The sequence below is a fragment of the Pagrus major genome, chromosome 24 (genome assembly GCF_040436345.1).
Source record: "Pagrus major chromosome 24, Pma_NU_1.0".
Classification (NCBI taxonomy): Eukaryota; Metazoa; Chordata; class Actinopteri; order Spariformes; family Sparidae; genus Pagrus; species Pagrus major.
In genome coordinates, this window is record NC_133238.1 from 20,773,944 (window position 1) to 20,794,816 (window position 20,873).

The window sequence follows — 20,873 nt, forward strand, 5'->3', positions numbered from 1 at the left end:
TCACACTTCCGGTCTCTCTCGTATGGATCCAGTCAGCTAGCAGCTCTCCCTGTGTGTCCACCAACATACCTACAGTTAAATGCGCCGTATGACCAGCAAATAAAAAAGTAAGTGCTGTCATTCATCTGTTACATGTGTTCACTGGCAGTCTGGCTACTTCGCATTTCTCTCAAGCTACAATAACCGAGCTAACACGCCTGTCTGTGTAGCTAACTAACAGCTAGCTAGCGTTAGCTTGTTAGCTCAGCTGTCTTGTTCCGTGAACAGACCGTTTAAGTGAAGTATGATGGCACTCGGAGTGAAATGAAGCGTTTGCGTGCACATTTGGACTTTGACACAATCTTTAATTGAGTGACAAAATGATTAAAATCAAGGAATCTGCCAAAACGGTGTCCGTGCTAACTTAGCAACGCTAGCAAGTGAGCGTTGAATGAAAGTAACTCACTGCAGCTGTGCAACCAAGTAGTTTACATTTATTAGGATTAATTGGCGACTGTTTTAAATTAAATTTGTTAAAAGTGTGCTCTGCCTCAACTAACACTCTGCTTTTACATTTAATGTAAAACAAAAAAAAGCACACATAACAGTACAGTGTCTAAAGTAGTTAATAGTATAACACTCACATGAGATTTTTCTGCATTGAGTGCTTTTATTTTTTTATATTTTAAGTACACTTTCCTAAATACTTACATGCTTTTCAATGCAGGACTTTACTTGTACTGTATTTTTCAGTGTGGTATGAGCACTTTTACTTTATTATAGGATCGGAGTACGACTGGAAGCTTATAATTGAGGCTGTTGATTCATCACTACGTGCTTTTTGAGGATGTAGTTTGTGCTGGTGTTATAAATAATTATTCTTATCCCATAAATCTACATTGTATTATGACATTATCTTGAACCACTTCAGCTATATCTCTTTGAACTGAATCAACCACCTCATTGTCTGAACTAGTTTTCCTACTGCTTTATGATTGGACATGTAACACTTGTGTTAAACTTGTCGTGTTTTGCCTTCAGGTTCCCACTATGGCTTCTCGAGCAGGTCCGAGAGCGACGGGCACAGACGGCAGCGACTTCCAGCACCGGGAGCGGGTCGCTTCGCACTACCAGATGAGGTACGTTCTTTTTGCTGTTAAATTATCATCTCTGAGGGAAATCAGACTGTAAGGAACATCAGATCCATAGATCCCAACTGCCTCCTAGGGCTGCAACTAACGATTGTCATTATCAGTTAATCTGCAGATTATAATCATGATTAATTGTTTTGTTCTATAAATCGTCCAAAAAACGCTCATCACGATTTCTGAGAGCCCAAATTGGCACCCTCAGATTGCTAATTTTGTCCAACCAGCAGTCCAAAACTCAAACACTCAAATGATTAATCAGTTCTCAAAATAGTTGTCAACTCATTTCAAAAAATCGTTTCATCAACTATTTGTTTCGGCCCTGCTACCTTTTATAGAATAAAATATTTCATAACAGTGAAATGCAGATGAATATAGGAGTGTTTGTCCATAGCTTAGCTTTGATTCAGCTGTCACTTTTCATAAAAATTCTTTAGTGTTAGCCAAATTCAGCATCCAGGCAGGTGCTAGTACCTGTCGCATATCCATGAAATAAAAACACACCTTGTTTTATTCAGTTTAGTTTTGTGTAGTTTGATTGGTCCCTTTTGTCTGATGCATTTCATGGAGATATGCGAGATAAAAATTGGCTTTATCAGTTCTAATTTGATCCAAACAATGTTGTAGCAATTAAGAGTTGATCTGTGAATCGCCAGAATTATAATCAATGCATCAATGAGTTTAATTAACGCTTAATCTACTTCTTTTGTGTCTTTTAACTCTACCCATCTGTCTCATGTGCTGCAGTGTTGCCTTGAAGTCTGAAATCCGTAAACTCAACATCGTCCATCTGCTGATCTGGGTTCTGATGGCAGCTCAGGTAATAACAAACCTTTAGAAACCGACACAAACCTTAAAAATAGTTTAGTTTTACAGCAGAGCTTGTTGTGACTGTGTTGTCTTTTCATTCTCAGGTGATAGTTAGCCAGCTGAGCCTGGTGTCCCACAAGGTCGTAGCCTCTCCCTACCAGTGGGAGTACCCCTACCTCCTCAGCATAATCCCTACAGTCTTCTGCTTCTTGGCATTGCCCCGCAACAACATCAGCTACCTGGTTATCTCCATGATCAGCGCAGGGCTTTTCTGCATAGCCCCGCTGATCTACGGCTCCATGGAGATGTTCCCGGTGGCACAGCAGCTCTATCGGCACGGCAAAGCCTACCGCTTCATCTTCGGCTTCTCTGCTGTTTCGGTCATGTACCTGGTGATCGTTATTGCTGTGCAGGTGCACGCCTGGCAGATCTACTACAGCAAGAAGCTGCTGGACCAGTGGTTCACCAGCACACAGGACAAGAAGAAGAAATAAGTTCATCTGAATAACATTTAGCGCTGAGGTGCTCTGTGTGGACAAAGAGGAGCCAGCCAAGACCAAGAGAAGTGACTCCCAAAACTATTGTGGTCCTTTTGTCATCTTTTTCTATATTTATATTAGAGTTGTTCCTGGAAAATCGGTCCCTGGACTGCTGCCATCCGTCTGTACATTAATCCTCCTGGCATTTCATCATTCATAAACTGTAAAGGTCGGTCTGTACCTCGTTATTCCAGGTACAGACAGTGTAAACAAGCAAATGGTAACATGTGAGTTGGTGTTTTGGAAACATTAAAATAAATTTAAATATAAGACTGGATTGTCAGCCTAAAAATTAATCACTCAGCAGATTATTCTTTGGTTACGTTTTGGATCTCTTGCCACCTCCTGACCCTCTGTTTATTTGCAACACAGCCCCTCTGCTCACTCACCCTGTTGTGTGTAGTAAAAACACTCCCTATAGGGTGAGGCATGTGTGACAAAGGGAAGTGGGTGTTGACCTGAAATAAAGGTCACAGCTGACAAAGCACATGCAGTCAAAGATGGATTACAAATGGAGTTTGTTAACTGTTGTCCAGGTGATCTCTGGCGTGAAAAAACAACTCATGACCAATGTATAATATGAGACAAACACATTTACACATATAGGAAAAGTAAATGATCAATAATCACATAAACAAACAAATCAAGACTATAAGTTTAAAGTTAAACACCCTCAATACATAGTGAACTTAGCAAAATGTCACAATAAAGGTTTTCTGTAATCAACATTTTGACATTACAGGTGCTTTTATACCCATTAAGTAAACAAAATTAACATTTAAACATGCTCAAAAAATGTAGAATATTTCTAGAAGACAACACAACAACCTTTTCACAATAAAATGTAGTGACGCAGTGTTTGAATCCTCGTTTTCTACATGAACTAGATACAGTATTGATTTTGTTACAATGAATTTAAAATGAACTATTAATGCATTTCCAAGTATAATAATAAACACCAAATCCATACCTACATGTATCTGAATCAAATGAATGGAAAATATGCAAAAAACATAACAGTGAACTAACCTAACATAAAACAAAAATTAAAAAAAAAAACATGACAATCCATAAATCAAAAGGAATTTGTCATAAATAATCATAAAACATCATCACTCGATGAATGTCGATCTCAAAACATAAGCTTGATTAAAACTCTTTTCATTGGACATTACATGGTAATGAACAATTTGACATGTTTCACTGAAACAACCAAAATCTGCCTTGTTTGGCAAATTATATATTGATAGACCAGACTGTCTGACTGACAGTGTTTTTGAGCTTCACCTAAGCGTGAAAATACTTTCCTTTCAGGATCTGACGCACCTGGAGGAAAAAAACAAAAAAACATTTCAAGTTATAAAGATAATGTGACTTAAAAGTTCACTGTTATGCAACAACAATCCCGCAGATAACAAACTTAGTTCCTCATTACAGCAGGTTTTCAAACATCTCACATTTTTGGCGGTGAGATCATGAAGTCACCTGTTTACATGCCTTACCTTTTCACCAATGAGTCCTTCAGGCGTCAGCTGGGACGGCAGTTCGTTTTCTAAGTTCCTGGTGCCGGGGTCCGCCCCTCTTCTCATCAGCAGCTTCACCACTTCTACTTGACTTCTATGATTTTGCAAAGAGCTGACGACGTGCAGGGCTGTGTTTCCACTGAACGTCTAAAACAAATACATGCAGACACAATCAGACGTTACATTACAGGCAGTTTGTGTGTTCCACTCATTGAACTGCAATTTACAACAAAACAACTTACCTTAACATTTACAATTGACAGTGAAGATGGTTGGTCAAGTAAAATGTTAAACAGCTCCACATTGGCCTCCTCAGCAGCCATGTGAAGACACGTCCGTCCACTTTTTGGATCCTGTGGGAATGAAAAATGTAAATAAAACAAGGTCAACTTCTCATGGTCAGACCTCTGACATATTGATTTAAAAGGCACTGCTAAAGTTTGTTAAAATGCCCTTGGGCAAGGACAATTTTTTTTTTTGACTGACTGATCTGAAAAGTTATTGCAGCGAAAGCTCACGTTGGCAAGATTGTAGAAACCAGCAAGAATATTCAAAGTATCCAACTAAAAATCCAACCAGCTTCCCTCAGGCTCTGTCCAAAGCCACTCTGACTGGCCCTTAGCTCTTGCTAGCCAGCCTGAAGATGTGTTAGCAGCTACTTTGCTACTTTCAAACAAGCTCTGAGCTCTTTTTAGTCTCATAAATAGATAAACAAACAACTCTGTTAGATGCCACAATCATGGAAACAAGCTACATAACCGTTATTCCTTAATTACTGCTGGAGTTATGTGCTTTGTGCTAACGTTACCAGCTGAAGGAGGCTGTTGCTGCCTTAGGGGCTGTGTGCTTTGTGCTAATGTTGGCCACAAGCGTGCGTTAGCCACTAATAGAGTATGTTAGCAGCTAACGTTAAAATAATTGTTGCCGTTGTGGTGCTGTTCTTCAGCCCAGGGGCAGTGTGCTTTGTGCTAACGTTAGCTGCTAAAGGAGTGAGTTAGCCACTAAAGTAGTGTTAAGTCAAAGTTTCGATAGTTACCTTTGTCCCGATGGAGGCGCCCATGAGCAGCAGAATCTTAATACATTCAACATACGTCTGCTTCTTCTGCACCATCTCCTTTGTCATATACAAACAGGGATTTTCCAGATGCCTCAGCTCTTTAGCAACGGCGTTGTGAGACATGACTGCTACATGAAGCGGAGTTAAACCTTCAGACAGAGAAAAGGAGCATCTCATTACAAAGACACTTCACACCAGAAATAACAAGTTTTCAGCTTAATAAAGCAAACTTACCATCATAATTGAGCATTTCAACATCAATCGTTTGCCCGCTTTTCATTAGGGTCTTCCAGATGCTCTGTGGAAGTGTAGAAAACGTAAAAATTACATTATAAGGAACAATTTTAACAAATTTGGCTGTTTAGACAAAACGTCACGGTTCGTTGAATTGGATGAGCGCACAAAGTTAAGAGATGTGAGCAAGATGAGGGTCAAAGTAGAGGTTAATTTTTAATTTACCTCCTCATGTGATCAAAGGTCTTTTGAAAAAACACATCTGATAAAGTAGCTTTAGAGGCTTGGTGTTTCACATTAACAGCACTAATATACAGTTACTAATTAACAGGTCAGATAAGATATACATTACCTGGCATTGTAACAAATGCACGGGTTGTTTTACATACTTAAAAGGAGTCCCCTGATAGCAGAGCAGCATCAACTCAATGCCAAGTCAAATACTGTGTTAAATTGATTAGGAATAAATGAGTAACTGATGACAAATGTGTTATTCATTTGCCAGTGAAGACTGAAAACTTATTTTAGAAGTCAAACCCTGTGTGTCAAGATTGCTCCATACAAGCTGAGAGGTAGTTGATTCAAGCCAGAACAGGTTCAGAGCTGATTTCTTAAGTAGAGATTAAAATGCTACAAAACAAGTTAACCCTTTGACTTCAATCATTAAAATTGTTGAACTTTTGAGTACAATCCTTAATATTGTAGAAGCTTTTGGGTACAATCCTTAATATTGTTGAACTTTTGGGTACAATCCTTAATATTGTTGAACCCTTTGAGTACAATCCTTATTATTGTTGAACTTTTGAGTACAATCCTCAATATTGTTCATAATTACCCAACATGAAATGACTGTGGTAAACTTGGTATACTGTAGACTTGGACTAATACCACATGTGTTTCCTGATACAATGGTAGCAAGATGTGTTGATGCATTACCTGAAGACTGAGAAAGTGGCCTTTCTCTGCACACACATGCAACGGAGAGCGTCCCCAGAGGTCTCGAGTGTTGATTTGTGCTCCATGTGCCAGCAGGTCCTGGACAATCAAGTGCTGATTGGCGGCAGCTGCTATATGAAGAGCTGTCTGTGTAGAGAGACACAACACAATCACAACACTGAAGGACATAGGGAAACCAGCGTAAACCACAAGTCACTGAATGATGTGTGTACCTTTACCTGCCCATTGTGTTCTTTCATGTCCAGGGAGCCACATCTAGCCATGTTTGTAGCAAGCACATAAGCCAGAGCCCGTTTACCTTGTGCCACTGCTATGTGAAGAAACCTGGAAGTTTGAAAAGGAAATAATGAGTCAGAGTAAAGTATGTACAAATTATGTCCATGTGTGAACGTTTAGTCTATGTTGTATTAACTTGGATTGGCAGAGGCTAAAAAATTCAACAATTCATCCATTAACCTACTTTTGTCTGATTCTTTTTTGTAATTTCAGCCGTTGATCCAATAATTTTTGCTAAATATTTGAATAAATATATTACTTTTAGCTATTTCAACTGTTTCCTCAATACTTACAGCTATTTCAATGGTTTATCCATTACTTTTAGTTAACTATTTACTCACTGTTAGCTAAAAATGGATAAACAGTTGAAATATTGAGCTATTTACCCATTACTTTTGGCTATGTCAACTGCTTATCTGTTACTTTTAGCTATTTAAACAATTTACCCATTAGCCTCGGCCTACTTTAAGCTAACTTCTTCAACTTTGGTATTTACCCATTACTTTAAGCTATTTCAACATGTTGGTCCATTGCTTTCAGCAAACTATTACAACTGTTTTTTTTTCTTTTTAATGATTAGCTAACTATTTCAATGGTTTATTCACTTTTAGCTGACTATGTCAACTAGTAACCCATTACTTTTAGATATTTCAACCATTACATTCAGCTACTTCAACTGTTTATCCATTACTTTTAACTATTTTAATGTTAAATTCATTACCATCTATTTCAACTGTGCAACATTATCCATTATTTTCCATTAATTGTTTATTCCCTTCTTTATCTGTTTCAGCTGTTTATCCTTTACATTTAGATATTTCAACTGACTCGTTGCTTCAGCCAACTATTTCTAATGTTTATCCATAACTTTAAGTTGTTTTCTACTGGTCTAAATGGATAACTCTCTTCATGAATACATACGTGTCACCATCTCCATCCTGCGTGCTCAGCAGCTCAGGAGAAAGTCCTCCAACTCTCCGTGTCTCTTTCTGTATTTGCCAGTGAAATAAAGTGGCTTTGACCTCAGAAGTCGGAGAGACTTGTTCCTGCAGAGCTGGATGTTGCATTTGTTGTGGAGTGATGTGACCATTTTCGGGAGCGTATTCATTCGTCATATTGGAGTATACTTGTGCCGGAGGCTCCAACAGATGAGGACTGATGTCAGGGGAAATAGCTTCAGATTTTGCTCTCTTAAATTTATGCTCCATGTTGTTGTTGTCTTGTGAGCAGCTCCATTTCTAAAAGAGAATCATTTGCAAGCTGTTATTTAACTCAGTAAATTTTTTTAATTAATGACATTTGAGATATAAATATTCTATTGTCATAGCAAACCAACAGTTGGCACTGGCTTTAAATGATTTGCATACTGAGAACTCGTACTGTGTTGGCTGTTTTATGAGTGAACTTCTTCCTCATACTAAAGTAACTCATAGATATTAATCTACCATAAGTGTTGCTCATAAACAAAAACTAAATATATCAACACATTTAAGCAGAAATAAAGCAAAAATAATACAGATAACCCTTTAATAATGGAGTTGACTGGAACATTTTCTGGGAAAACCAAACCCTAAAATGAAACTTGTCTAGTCATGCTCAGGTACATGTACAAATACCTGTTCTTCCTGTGACTAACCTGGCGTTTCATCATTAGTAGTTCTTTCACGGTGTTTCTCTTTTGGAGATATTGTGGTGGTCTGGGATCAGACGTAAGAAAACCTGAGGGGAAAGAAATCAAATTATATTATATAGGTGAAAGCAACGCTACATGAAGGAAGGGAAGGATTCATCAGTCCTGATAGAAGGCTGTTAAAGATCATATTGGAAGTATTTCACAACTGAACAGTGGTGGAGGAAGTATTCACATCCTTTACCAAAGTAAAAGTACCAACTCAGAACAAATACATTCTGAAAAATACAACAAAAAGTCCTCCGAAAATACTCAACCTGTTCTGTCTCGTAATACCACTCTGAGCCCCCAGTCTGGACCACTAGCTGCTCAGCTAACTGAGCTAACTAGCAAACGGCAGCAGCAGTTAGCGGCAACTACGGTGATACCCCTGTTGTTTAAGGTGCCAATTCTCACATATTGCACCTTTAAAATAACTTGTTATAACTTTAAAAAAGGCTTGTTATGAATTATGATCAACTTGGAAAAGTCATGTTATCTGAAGCTAAATAAACTATTTGAAAATCCTCGTGGATTCGCTGGAAAATACATTGTCAGAAAGCTGAAAACACAAAAAAGTCAGGTTTTTAGAGACACTGTACTTTACATTTCATGATCCTGACTAAAATAGTTAATACACATATTATTACTGTGGTAATATTCATCCAGAAAACAGTGCAATTTGCTGATAATACATAATATAAGTACGGGTTTTAACACAAGACTTTCTTGTATTTTCATACCGAGGTGTTGAATCACTCCCCTGAGTCCTGAAAACAATGCAAGTGTACTCAAATGTTCAGGAAACAACAAGATTAAAGAGCGTGTGTTTGGTTACGCTTTCATACTCTTGAAAGAGGCATATATCCGCTTCCCAAAATGATAAAAAACTGACCTTTATCGTTCATGTAGTTGGTCCCCATTGACAGAAATCCTCTGGTTTCACTCCCTCCTGAATCCAGCATGTTCAACGAGTCATTTATCAAAAACTCTGCTCCACTTGGATCTGAAGTGTTTCTTCTCCCACACACCTGGAATGTGAAGTGGCTGTCAGCAGGATGAAGTGTAGGCGTGACAATAAAACATGTAAGCCACTCACTCACCTGCGCACTTCTTCTTGTCACCACAAGATCAGAAATGAGGAACTGCCACCACACAAAATGCCCCACACCTGCACTCCACTTCCTTGTTGACAGGTAACTGAGGGCGTCATGTCAAAAATAAAAGTATTAAACATTTTGTCACAACTTAAAGTTAGTCCTGGAACTAATCCTTGAAGGTAAACCAGCCCATGTATATGGTTAACTTTTTATTTGCAGGTAGTTTCAAGTTAAAGATAAAGTAAAACTTTATCTGAAACAGTTCTCAAACAGAAAAACAAGGGTCAGTTGATATGCAAACGAGGTCAATGTGCGGCACTAAGCCAATGAACAACACAGTCTTTGTAAGTGAATCAGTAACTCAACTGCAGAGAAAAGGCAAAGAAGGAAAAAATCATGAGCTTTGGCTTTACACACCTGCTAGACTTGCTGAGCGCCACCACTGGAACATCTGCAGGCCGAACCTGCTGTTGCGGACCTCAAAAGACCCAGCGTAACGTAAAACACAGTGCAGGGAGGGAGCTGTCGTACATTTGTTGGTGGCACAAACCACAAACCACTCCCTCCTCAACAGCTCAGATTCCCCCCTGAAGAAAGGCAGGTTGAACTTGGCTGAACTCCAGATTCATTGTGTACTTGTTGGGGTGTGACGCTGCATTTAACAGCAGAGAAAACAAGTCCTGGCTTGTTTTTTTAAAGATTAACAGATAATTGGAGTTAAGACTGAATTTTGTAAATATAAGCACAGCTATAGAAAAGCATTTACTAAGAATATTTAGTTGAAAACGTTAAGATTATCAACAGGATGTGAATAAACAGCAGTTTTGACATTATGTCTATGTAGAGATATCTACTCAAGTTAGCATGCTAACCTGCTAGCCCCGACCCATCCCAGTCTAAACCTCCAGCACCCGCAGTGTAAACAATAATACTCCCCTGGAGCAGTCTGAACTGCTAGCTGCACGGCTAACTGAGCTAACTAGCTAGGGCAGCTACAGTTAGTAGCAGTTAGCGATTAGCCTGGTGAATGTTTCTTTCCGTTCTCGCTTTGTCATAGTAGGTAGCGGTAATGCTATTGCTATCGTTCATAAAGCCCCTAAAAAAGAAGGAAAAGAAACAGTAACCAGCTGCTTGGCTAGTTAGCTAGCTACTACCGCCACGCAAAATCATTGAGAGCGAGATGTTCGACCTATATTATGTTGCAAATTCCTGGTTTTTAGTGAAAATTCGATATTGACTCCTACTGAGAAGTAACTAATGCAGCTGTCAGATAAAAAGTAAAAACCAAAAACAGTAGCATTCAGAACCAAATGAGTTTATTTCTGATGACATTAATTCCTCCATTAAAACCCGTTTCCATACATCAGAGGTGACGACATTGTTTCCTCATTACATTTCCAACTACACTGGTTTCCTCTTCACAAAGTCAGCACATGTGGAGCGTCACATTTAGGGTTAAATGTCCCTTTAATGTATGAAGGACTTGAACAGGATTGATTCCACTGTGAACGAGTTGAAGGGAATGACGTGCGGAGCGAGTACGACAGGGTGGAGACACATTTTCACTCTTCAATATGAAACAATGTCACAGTTAGAGGTCCTACATGAGAAGTGGTGACACAGTTTGCTTTCATACTTCAGTTTATTTCTCTACTTTGACTTGTTTTAGTCCGTCTCATAGTATTTTTCTCCAAAAAAAAGAGCACTTTCAACCTTTGATTGGAGTAATTTCCTTCAGTTTAACAAATACGGAGCAAACACTAAACCATCCCTTTAACAAAATACCCATTCTGCCTTTTTCCAGATGGAAACACTGGCTTTCTTTTTTGTTTCAGGTCCACACAGTAAGACGATATGACCAATGTTGGGCTTTAGAATAAATACTGACAACTTTTACTACCCTCTACCTCTTCTAGGTTGAAGGGGAATGCAGGTATGTTTATACCTGGGCCGTCAATGTTACAGAAAGGATCCCGACACAAACGGACCAATCTGTTAGAGAGTGAAATCATTTTTGTTTAACGAGAAACAGCCCCTTTTTTTGCCCTCACCAAATCCACCAGACTCCATTTGCAAAAACAGTAATTTTAGCATCATGAGAAAAACAAAACTCATAAGTAAACATATTCACTGGACGCTTCCAACTATTTTTGTACCTTTTAATTATTTACACACCAAAATATGTTAACATAGGGCCCAGGTTTAAAAATACTGCAGTTACTTTTACCTCTTCAAACCTGAAGAGGTAAAAGGAATCAGTCAAATAATTTTGTTTCTTTTGTTTTATAAAGCTTCATTTGGATTAAGCATTAATTTAAATAATTTAAATTTAAGTGCGATAATGCCTTTTTCGAGTTATCTTTAACGATGCATATCAAATGTTTGCATCAGAGTTGTTTGACACAAGATTATTGCATAATTTGACAGAGGTTTTGCATGCCAGGGAAGTTAATTTAACTGTTTTGATGCATTCCAGGCAGATAAAAAAATAACCAGGCAGTTAAATTAACAGAAATGTGTCGTTTCTTACATTTTTTAAATTTTTTTGTAATTTTCATAACCTTTCAAAGTCAAGACAGGCCTGGAGAAAATCATACTGTTTGCATTTTGATCTCCAAAATGAATTACTGTTAATTAACAGCTGCTTCACTTCTTGTCCCTTCATGATGTTTTTAGCTTTGGGAGTTTTTGTTATTTAATGTTTCAGATTCACTTCTTTGTCCCCATAAACTCTGTGTGAAGAAACAAAAACCTCCCGATTCATCTCTGCCACCTGACACAACACATATTTGTACTGCTTACAAAAGTATGTACACTCGACTTCATCAGTTCATTAACTCTTCCTCTCTTCCGTCCCTTGTTTTCATTTCACTACAATCTAACTCGAACTCTCTGTGCCTCAATCCCGACTGCTGAAAAAATAAATATTAGACTCTGTTAGTACACGGCTCCCACAGGACAAAACAAAAATATAAAGTGCTCTAAAAAATACCTCTGTAGCTCATAGTGGAGGGTCTCCGACAACAAAACATCACAAGGTGGCTGTCAGACGACCGTTCAAGGGTAACAGTGAAGTGACAAGCGACATGTAACGGAAATTAGACACAAGTTTCTACATAGTTAAGCTCAGAAATTCATATCAAAATACTGCATGCACACTCCTGCTAAAATTCTAACAAAGAAAATGCATTTAAATTAAAAAAAAGGGGAAAATAATAAAAGAAAAAGTCCCATTTGTCAGTTCAAACATGTCCTGGTTCTTCAGCAAGAGCGACTTCCTCCTGGAAAAACAAGTGCAACCGAGAGTACACGTGGTGGTCCGGCGTGAAGAGCGTCTGTTCCACTTTCCTCTTTACTTTAATGCCTCGAGGGAGTCGCAGCCTAGTTGTGGCCTGAAGTCGACAGAGAAAGTAGACGTTATGTTTTGCTTTCACTGGAATTAATCAAGCGTGACAAAACATTCAAGCTAGCTCCGGTTACGTAACAAAATGCCTGCAGATGTTTACAAGGAGGCTCATAAAAATACAGGAGCTAAAGTTATCATGGAGCACCACTACTTCCTGTTAGAGAAGAGTAAGATCTGAATTCATAGCATATTAAACTGTCATTCAGGTTTATTATCAATGCAGTAACACTATGTTTCCAACACATAGTGAAGTTGACACTAACCTGCGAGGTATCTTGCACCGACTAACATCAACATGCTGCCCATGATGTAGAAGCCCAGCGGGGCGCTGCTGAAGATACTACTTTCACCTTTTGGGTCATCCAAAACACACAGAGAACAATAAGTGGAAACCAACCAAACAAAAACAAAAACTTTAGATAACTTAAAGTGGCCAATATCATAATAACAATGTTAATCTGAATTCGGTGCTTCCTACCGTTTCCATTACCAACAGGCTCCGTCGTCTCCCAGTTCATGGATTTCTGCACCGCCTTCTTCCATCGAGCGTATCGATACTCACTTTCTGCGAAGCACAAACACAGAGACACCTTTATATTTAACGCAGGAGCTCCTGAACGCACATAGAACATGACCATCAGAGCTCCTGACGAGCAGCAGCATCAGCAGCTCAGCGTACCTTCAGGGTTGATCTGAGGCTCGAACTTCTCCGAGGTGACTTCACTCAGGTCCTCTGGGTTCAGACTCCACACGCTCACCCCCTCTGCTGCTCCCGCTGCCATCGCTGCACCCAGAGCTGTGGTCTCAGGCATGGACGGCTTCACTGAAGATAACAGTTAATACAGTAATCATGAAAATTGGAAATGTTCTTAATCATTTCTTCCACATGATGCCAGCAGTGGTCAGTAATGCTTCCAGTGTGGCACCACAACAGTTAGTTAGCTACAACAGGACAGCAATAATGTTGAAATACTCCGTGTTATGACACAGAGTATTCTTTGGGTATTCTCTGTTCTTTGGGATTTATTACACTTCCACTGAGCTGTAAAATCATTCTGTCACATGCAGATTAAAATCCTGTCTCCATTTCCAAACATCCTGTTCGTCTGAGCTGCTCATGCTGGTGGCAACAGAACCAGTTTGGTCACAGCCAGACTTTGTTTGTTTTGACTGTCAACGCTCCGTTTGAAATGACAGCGATCCCTTTTACCTCACACATCAGCACATGCCTAAAAACTCTGCAGACCTTTATAAATGCACTTTAAGGCCTGTTTTACATCCATACTGGGAAGAAAAAGGACTAAACTTAGGACGGAAAAATAGAGTCTGAGAATTTCTTGCAAACTGAATGAATTTATTTACATAACTGCTGACCGGGCTGCATAGTTTGCTTTAGTCATCACTGGTTCAATGTTGGTTTCATTTTGTAGTTTTGTTACAGCATCAGGGCTCTCCCCATCCTTCCCAAGCCCAAGTTTTGGGCACAACCTAAGCCAAATGAATGTGAAATCAATGTGTGGTCATAATAATGGCCGTTAATCATGTGAACTTTTTACTAAAAATAGTAAACATTTTCTACAGGGAAGATCAAATACTAGGCTAAATATGTGCACAGAAAACACTGAGCGTGATCAATGCATATTTTTTCCAAAAACACATTTTAAAGTGAGACTGAAATGAATGCAACTTTATAAAATATAAAATAATTTATAGGGATTCTTACCAACAGGGATACAGAGAATGTCGGCCTGCAGCTGCATCAGCAACCTGTTGGACGTCATCCCTCCGTCCACCTGGAGCTGAGTCAGCGGGATGCCGCTGTCCTGATTCATGGCGTCCAGGATCTGCGTACAAATACCCCAACACATTTTTACACATGTACCTGCTTTGAATCACACGAATATCAGGAGGAAATAGTAGTTTTGTGAGTTACGCAGCAATTAGACTTGCCGATTAGAGGCAGATCTTACCTCTCGTGTCTGGAAACAAACAGCTTCCAGGGCAGCAAACGCAAGATGACTCTTGTTCGTAAACTGAGTTAACCCACAAATGATCCTGTGACACAGAAGATTACTTATTTCAGACAGCTGTGTGAATCATTTTAGACCTGTTACTACACTCTAGAGTAGATCTTGGTCTTACCCTCTTGCACTGGGCTCCCAGTAAGGTGCATAAAGACCCGAAAATGCAGGAACAAAATAACAACCGTAGGATGTACCGACTGATGCAGCCAACTTTTCTGCACAGAAAAAAAAATCACTTCCTGTAACTCCTGACTAGTATCAATTTACAGATAATCTACAGGTCTTGATTTGTCTTCAAAACGTACCGAGCTCTTCTGATGATTCGATGATGCCGAGATTGTCATGCAGCCAACGAACCACAGCTCCGGCGATGGCCACAGAGCCCTGCAAGAAAAAACAACAACACGTAGCTGTGAACTGAAAGATCCTCCTAACATCCTGTTAGTTGACAAAAGGAAAACAGTGCAGCTAAAGCAATAAATTCACAGACTGAATATACTTAGTATATTTAGGATCCTGTACCTCTAGTGCGTAACAGGCAGGTTTGTCCCGACCGAGTTTGTACGCCACAGTAGTCAGCAGGCCGTGATCGGACATCACAGGCTGCAAAACACAAGAAACAAGAAGAATAAGACCAAATACAATGTGTGCACAATTTAAAGAGTGACTACAATACAAAGCATCACTTGTATATGTTTTAATTTCTAACTGAAAGCTGTGCAAAAATGTATGACATCTCTGTAATGTACCTTCGGTCCAGTGTTTCGCAGAAGAAAGCAGCCGGTTCCGTACCTGAAACACACAACAAGACAAACGTTTAGTCGAGTGTCCAACAACCACGTTTGAAGGGAGATCCATCATTTAAAAACAGAGACAGTCACTCACGTGTTTTTCGCTTGCCCGTCCTGAAAACACATCTGTCCAACCAGTGCTGCTGACTGATCCCCGAGACACTGTTTTTAAAGAGCAAACATAAATCTATCAGCAAGTACATAAAGTACATGGAGACGATGTTGGAGAGTAAAAACAGAGACGAACCTACCCCTGAAATGGGGATACCTGAGAGAGCTCCAGATTTCTGTCGAGAGAGAAGATGAACTTAATACGAGAACTGTGACATTGAAATCAGATTAAAAGGAGCATTAAAAGAGCATTTTGTTTTGTTTCTTCTCGAATTTGTCGTATTTTTTATACCAAATAGGAAGATTAAGATAAAGATAAATGTGCTTAAATTGTATATGAAATGATGATGTTCTGTTTTTCAGACACGACTGATTAGAAACATGAAAAAACACATAATTTGTACATATTTTTAGCCAAAACATCAAATCACTAGCAAAAATACACAGTAATTCCAAATAAAATCAGTCATAAATGGAAAAGCATCATTTTAAAATACAACCTTGCCCCGACAACAACAAAAAAAGGGACTCGTTCATTATTTGACTACATGAAGCCAAATAACTAAAAATATACAACTTTTAATTCTACCACAATTTTTGGACAATAAAGAAACACTGTAACATGAGGGGGGAACCAGGGCAAGTGTGACCCCGTGTAAATCAAAATGTCTTCACTCCCACATCCTTTAGGTTAGAAGTTTAGAGGCACAACACACAGTTAGTGAAACCAAAATGTACCAAAGAGTGAAGAGATTTAGAGACGTGATGGGACGGTGCAGCGATGACAACCAGCTGAGTAGCATGCCACAACAGAAGCAATGAGGGACGGGAGCCACCCAGTACATTTCCAATACAGCTTAAGTGTGTGTGTGTGTGTGTGTGTGTGTGTGTGTGTGTGTGTGTGTGTGTGTGTGTGTGTGTGTGTGTGTGTGTGTGTTAATTTATTAGCAGACAGTTGCCTATACGGACCAACATTAGCATTCGGCTGACTTTCCGACCACACAACTAATTTAAGTCCATTCTTCACTTTCTTTTAGCTCCATGTTTGGTCTCCACCACCAAATTTTAGATTGTGATCGATCTTGAAGGCGTCATCAATCTACTTTTCAGGCAAATCATAAAGATTGTGGTATTTAGCGTCTTCTCACTCCTGTTTCCAAACTTCACTGACTTTCTGATTCACTGTGAACAAACCAACTGTGGTGTAGTTACTGTGTTACTGTTCTGTCCATGTCAAATAAATGAACTAAACTTAATAGTTTATGTGTTATGTTAGCAGAGCTGAGGATTAGTCGATTAATCGATCGGAAGATTAAACACCAACTGTTTTGATAATCGATTAATTGTTTAAGTCGTTTTTTCAACCAAATACGTCAAAACATTTTTCAGCTCCAACTTTTTAAATGTGAGGATTTGCTGCCTTCATTTTATGTCATTTATGACGGAAAATGAAGAGATTAGCATTTTGTTTTTAATTATATAGACTAAACAATTAATTTATTAATCATTCAAAAAAATAATCAGCAGATTATTTGACAGCATAAAAAGTCATTTGTTGCAGCCCCACATGTTAGTAAAGACTTACAACTAAGCAACAGTGAAGGGCTAATTTCAACAATGAGACACACAATATGTAGAAAACAACCAAAATCTGACTGTTTATACAACTTTCCTACAATCAGCAGCCTTCCAGCGACTGAACTATGAGCCTCCATGTGAATCTTGGAAATGCACTGTGTGATGGCGTGTATTTGCTTTGGCCACGGAGAAGCAGGACGGGTTAATTTGCACAAAATGAGGAAAAACAGTGATGGCGAGTATTACTGTACTTACCCGACTAGAACATATTTTCTACCAGTGAGAGAGGAGAGACAATGGCACACAAAAAAAATGCCTAAAAGAATTTCTCAGTCAACCTTCATGCACTTAGAAACAAAAACACAGAAACAAAACTATCATCTTATTAGTGGCCTGTTGCACGAGACACACTAGAGTCACGCTGGACACAGCAATGAAACCATTAGGGTAAAAAGTTAATATAGTGAAATTTAAAGTAGACTAGACTTGTTAAGATATCGGCAGAGTGATGCATGCTTACCATGAGCCCGTATATTTCTGAAGAACTTCTCACTCTGGGCAAGATCTCCATGGGAATACCAAAATATCTGATGGGAACCAAAAGAGCAAAATCACATGATTAATAAATGAATTTGATATTTTCAAAATAAAAGGCAGCATGATGGAACTAAAGATCAGTGAAATACGGCTGTCGTACTTGCAAAGTTCTGGGTCCCAGTCCATGGTGTGAATGTTAAACAGCATAGTTCTGCTGGCGTTGGTCACGTCTGTGCAGTGGACTCCGCCTTTCTTCCCTCCTGTCAAACACTGTCAGACAGCCATCAACAACACACACAAAGAGTCAGTCTTCACAAGAAAAAAACTCCATACTTGCCATTCGGATAAAGGTTTAAACAAGAGTGTTGAGACAGGAAGTCTTCCCTTACCCAGATGAGCCAGGAGTCCACGGTGCCGAACATGGCGCGGTGACACACGACGGCTTCCCGGACCTCGTCTACGTTGTCCATCAGCCAGCGAAGTTTCACCGCGCTGAAGTAAGTGCTGATCGGGAGCCCTGTTTTATGCTGCAGGAGGACGACAACAACGTCAAGAACTTCTCTAGTGCTGCTCGTAACCTTTAAAGCAGAACTTGACTCAACCTCTCTACAGATGGAAAACAAAGCTAAAGAACAAAATCAAACAAAAAAGAAAGGAGCTCACCTTCAAGTGGTTCTTATTCCTTCCTGGAGTTTTGTTAATTAGACGTTCGACTGTTGATTGAGTCCGCAGGTCCAGCCAAACTGAGCACAAACACTGCCGTTAGTTCACAGCAAGGAAGGACAGGATGAAAAAAACAACATTCAGAGACCCAAAACTTTACCGATTGCATTGTAGAGGGGCTCCCCTGTCTCCTTGTCCCAAACAAGCGTGGTCTCTCTTTGGTTGGTCACTCCGATAGCTAAAGAAGAAGGATTTAATATCAGAAAACACCTTTTTGAAAATAAATGTTCAAGTACTGCTTCAACAGGTGGCAGCATTATCCACACGTGTGACTACCTTTAATGTTTGAGATGTCTATGTTGAGCTGGGTGAGCTTCTCGCACGTCCGCTCCATGCACTCGTACACCGACTGCAGGATCTCTTTGGGGTCCTCCTCCACCCATCTGAGAATCAGGACGAAGAAAAGCACAGCATGTCAGATCTACACATTTTCTAAATCGTGTGTGTGTCCATGAGGAATTAGATGTTTTTACTTACCCTTCTTTGGGGAAGCTCTGCTTGATCTCCACCTGATGGTGGCTGAGGAGCTCTGCTGTTTTGGAATTAAACACCTTCGAAGAGAGAAAACAGGAAAAGAGAAAGAAGGAACTTTACTAAGCGACACATCGCTTTATTCTTAATTCATCCAGGGACAGATGACCAAACATGACACATGACAAGAGACTGAACAGGACAGGCAACATTCTTAAAAACAGCAATGCAGTTCTCTGCCGGACTGTATTTTCTACTGCAGTGCAGCACTGTTTTCACTCTGCAGTTATGGAGGCTTTGCTTTGCTGGTATCACCTTTTCACAGTACAATTATCACAGCTATAAATACCTCTGCACATGTTGTGTGGCTTTACAAAAGTTAAGAGAAGTCATGTCAGTGCTACAGCGTTAAAAAATCATAAAAAAAATGAATTTAAAATAATTCTTTTGATAAAATAGCACCTGATTTGTTTCATCTAAAGTTTAGAGACAATAATGGCAAAAAAATCACTTCAGCCATGTGTGTTAAGTTTAGACAATTTGAGATGAGTCATGCCTCTGAGCTACACCCAGAATATAATCCAAACAAAGTCAAAAAATAACTACTGGTTCAACCTCCCGCATTAATTGGAAGAAATGTCATAAAAACTAATGGATGAAGATCTGAATTAAAGTGCAATATGTAAAAATGAATTCATAGTAAGAGTAAGTGCTAAATGCAGTTGCCATTAGCTAGTTAGCTCAGTTAGCTGTGCAGCTAGTGGTCCAGAATGGGAGCTCAGAGTGGTATTATGATGTTTAAGGGATGGTAAGTGATTATTTTCTATCTTTAGGGGTAAAACCAAGGATTGTTGTCATTATCAATTAACCTGACAAACTCCTTACAGTTATATGTGTTGTTGTTTTGTCAGTAACAGTCCAAAACCCACAGGTTTTCAATTAAAAACCAATAAAATATCACGGCAACCAGCAAATATGCACATTAGAGAAGCTGTAATCAATTAAATTTATACATTTATGCTTTGAAAATGACTTAAATGAATAGTTTTCTCTGGATATATTCAGTTTAATTTTCTTCCTGGTCGAAGTAGGACATTTCCATCACCACAACCTGACATGACCTCCTCACTCTCACTCAAGGAAATACTCTACTGCTGCCTTCAGGCACTGTTGGCAATATGACAAAAATGTGCTGCAGCAACCGGATGAACAGAGAATTTCATGTGTTTTCTTTCTTTTTTTTTGTTTTTTTATGCTTGTCATGGACTGAAAAGCAAATCCATTTATCCACCCTTTAATGGCAGAATACATACATTTAACAGCCTTAATATTGAAATGTCTTAAATGACATTCTAGCCATTAAAGCTACAACCAGAGGGCGACTGTCACCTCCCATCCTCCAAGGAGCTTATATGGAGCATTTAAATGCAGCATCATTTTAATTTACAGCTTTTATCACCAACAATACAGCTAATTTAGTGACGTTTAGACCAAATAAGCACAGGTTACAGACTGCTAATGTGCACGCTCAATAATAAAAACTCAAGGTGTAATATTCAGCCAAGGACACCTCCAGCTTCAACACGTTTAGGAGCCAGACATTAAACACACCACAGCTAGCTAACGCTGACAGGAGTGCCGGTGGTCGTCTCACCAAAAACCGAGTGGAGCTCGTGCCCTGGTCTATGGCAGCGACCAGCGGCCCCAGCATTATCCGGTGTGAGGACGCGGCCATGGTGCCGTTCATGGGCAGCCCCGGAGCTTCGGCGCCGAGCTGGAGAGGAAACCGATTAACCACCACCGGCAAAGCGGCTCAAGCTCGACCAAAGACGGGCAGTGGGTCAGTCGCGGGAATCAAGCGTAACGGTCGTGCTGGCGCTCAGTGATGACGCAAGCGGTTGAGTACTCGCAACACCGGTCAAAATATTTTAAATACCAAT

At 39.5% G+C, this 20,873-nt stretch overlaps 3 protein-coding genes across 4 annotated transcripts; 1 reads left to right on the top strand and 2 right to left on the bottom strand.

Annotated features, from left to right (window-relative positions):
- Positions 1-2,748, top strand: jagn1b (jagunal homolog 1b). Its single transcript, XM_073462435.1, has 4 exons — positions 1-107; positions 1,021-1,118; positions 1,875-1,947; positions 2,042-2,748. The coding sequence occupies exons 2-4, from the start codon at positions 1,030-1,032 to the stop codon at positions 2,429-2,431; spliced, it is 552 nt and encodes a 183-aa protein (XP_073318536.1). The 5' UTR covers positions 1-107; positions 1,021-1,029; the 3' UTR covers positions 2,432-2,748.
- Positions 2,749-3,051: 303 nt separating this feature from the next.
- On the bottom strand, positions 3,052-9,797 carry LOC140992163 (NF-kappa-B inhibitor zeta-like). Its single transcript, XM_073462434.1, has 12 exons — positions 9,710-9,797; positions 9,296-9,392; positions 9,088-9,223; positions 8,160-8,242; positions 7,445-7,761; positions 6,466-6,571; positions 6,227-6,373; positions 5,291-5,354; positions 5,036-5,205; positions 4,242-4,352; positions 3,979-4,146; positions 3,052-3,802 (listed from the first exon to the last, which is right to left on the bottom strand). The coding sequence occupies exons 3-12, from the start codon at positions 9,155-9,157 to the stop codon at positions 3,764-3,766; spliced, it is 1,275 nt and encodes a 424-aa protein (XP_073318535.1). The 5' UTR covers positions 9,158-9,223; positions 9,296-9,392; positions 9,710-9,797; the 3' UTR covers positions 3,052-3,763.
- Positions 9,798-10,591: 794 nt separating this feature from the next.
- LOC140992152 (glycerol kinase) lies at positions 10,592-20,756 on the bottom strand. Of its 2 annotated transcripts, XM_073462418.1 has the most exons (21): positions 20,588-20,756; positions 18,940-19,013; positions 18,739-18,845; positions 18,563-18,640; positions 18,403-18,482; positions 18,129-18,266; positions 17,900-18,009; positions 17,723-17,789; positions 17,458-17,475; positions 15,765-15,800; positions 15,608-15,675; positions 15,472-15,514; positions 15,245-15,325; positions 15,028-15,106; positions 14,841-14,937; positions 14,669-14,753; positions 14,422-14,542; positions 13,378-13,521; positions 13,177-13,263; positions 12,962-13,048; positions 10,592-12,684 (listed from the first exon to the last, which is right to left on the bottom strand). In XM_073462418.1, exons 1-21 carry the CDS (start codon positions 20,678-20,680, stop codon positions 12,674-12,676), a joined length of 1,704 nt encoding a protein of 567 aa, XP_073318519.1. In that variant the 5' UTR covers positions 20,681-20,756; the 3' UTR covers positions 10,592-12,673. The 2 variants fall into 2 exon arrangements, with proteins under 2 accessions (XP_073318519.1, XP_073318520.1); XM_073462419.1 differs by lacking the exon at positions 17,458-17,475.
- Positions 20,757-20,873: the final 117 nt, after the last annotated feature.

Bases quoted from the DNA above. Each gene is read 5' to 3' on its own strand.
- jagn1b (XM_073462435.1), top strand. From the start codon at position 1,030: ATGGCTTCTCGAGCAGGTCCGAGAGCGACGGGCACAGACGGCAGCGAC. The intron at 1,119-1,874 runs GTACGTTCTTTT...CATGTGCTGCAG, and splicing joins GCTTCGCACTACCAGATGAG to TGTTGCCTTGAAGTCTGAAA. The intron at 1,948-2,041 runs GTAATAACAAAC...TTTCATTCTCAG, and splicing joins GGGTTCTGATGGCAGCTCAG to GTGATAGTTAGCCAGCTGAG.
- LOC140992152 (XM_073462418.1), bottom strand. From the start codon at position 20,680: ATGAACGGCACCATGGCCGCGTCCTCACACCGGATAATGCTGGGGCCG. The intron at 15,515-15,607 runs GTGAGTGACTGT...TGTGTGTTTCAG, and splicing joins GACGGGCAAGCGAAAAACAC to GTACGGAACCGGCTGCTTTC. The intron at 13,264-13,377 runs GTACGCTGAGCT...TGTGCTTCGCAG, and splicing joins GCCTCAGATCAACCCTGAAG to AAAGTGAGTATCGATACGCT.
- LOC140992163 (XM_073462434.1), bottom strand. From the start codon at position 9,157: ATGCTGGATTCAGGAGGGAGTGAAACCAGAGGATTTCTGTCAATGGGG. The intron at 4,147-4,241 runs GTAAGTTGTTTT...TATTTGTTTTAG, and splicing joins TGTCAATTGTAAATGTTAAG to ACGTTCAGTGGAAACACAGC. The intron at 3,803-3,978 runs GTAAGGCATGTA...TTTTTCCTCCAG, and splicing joins AAGGACTCATTGGTGAAAAG to GTGCGTCAGATCCTGAAAGG.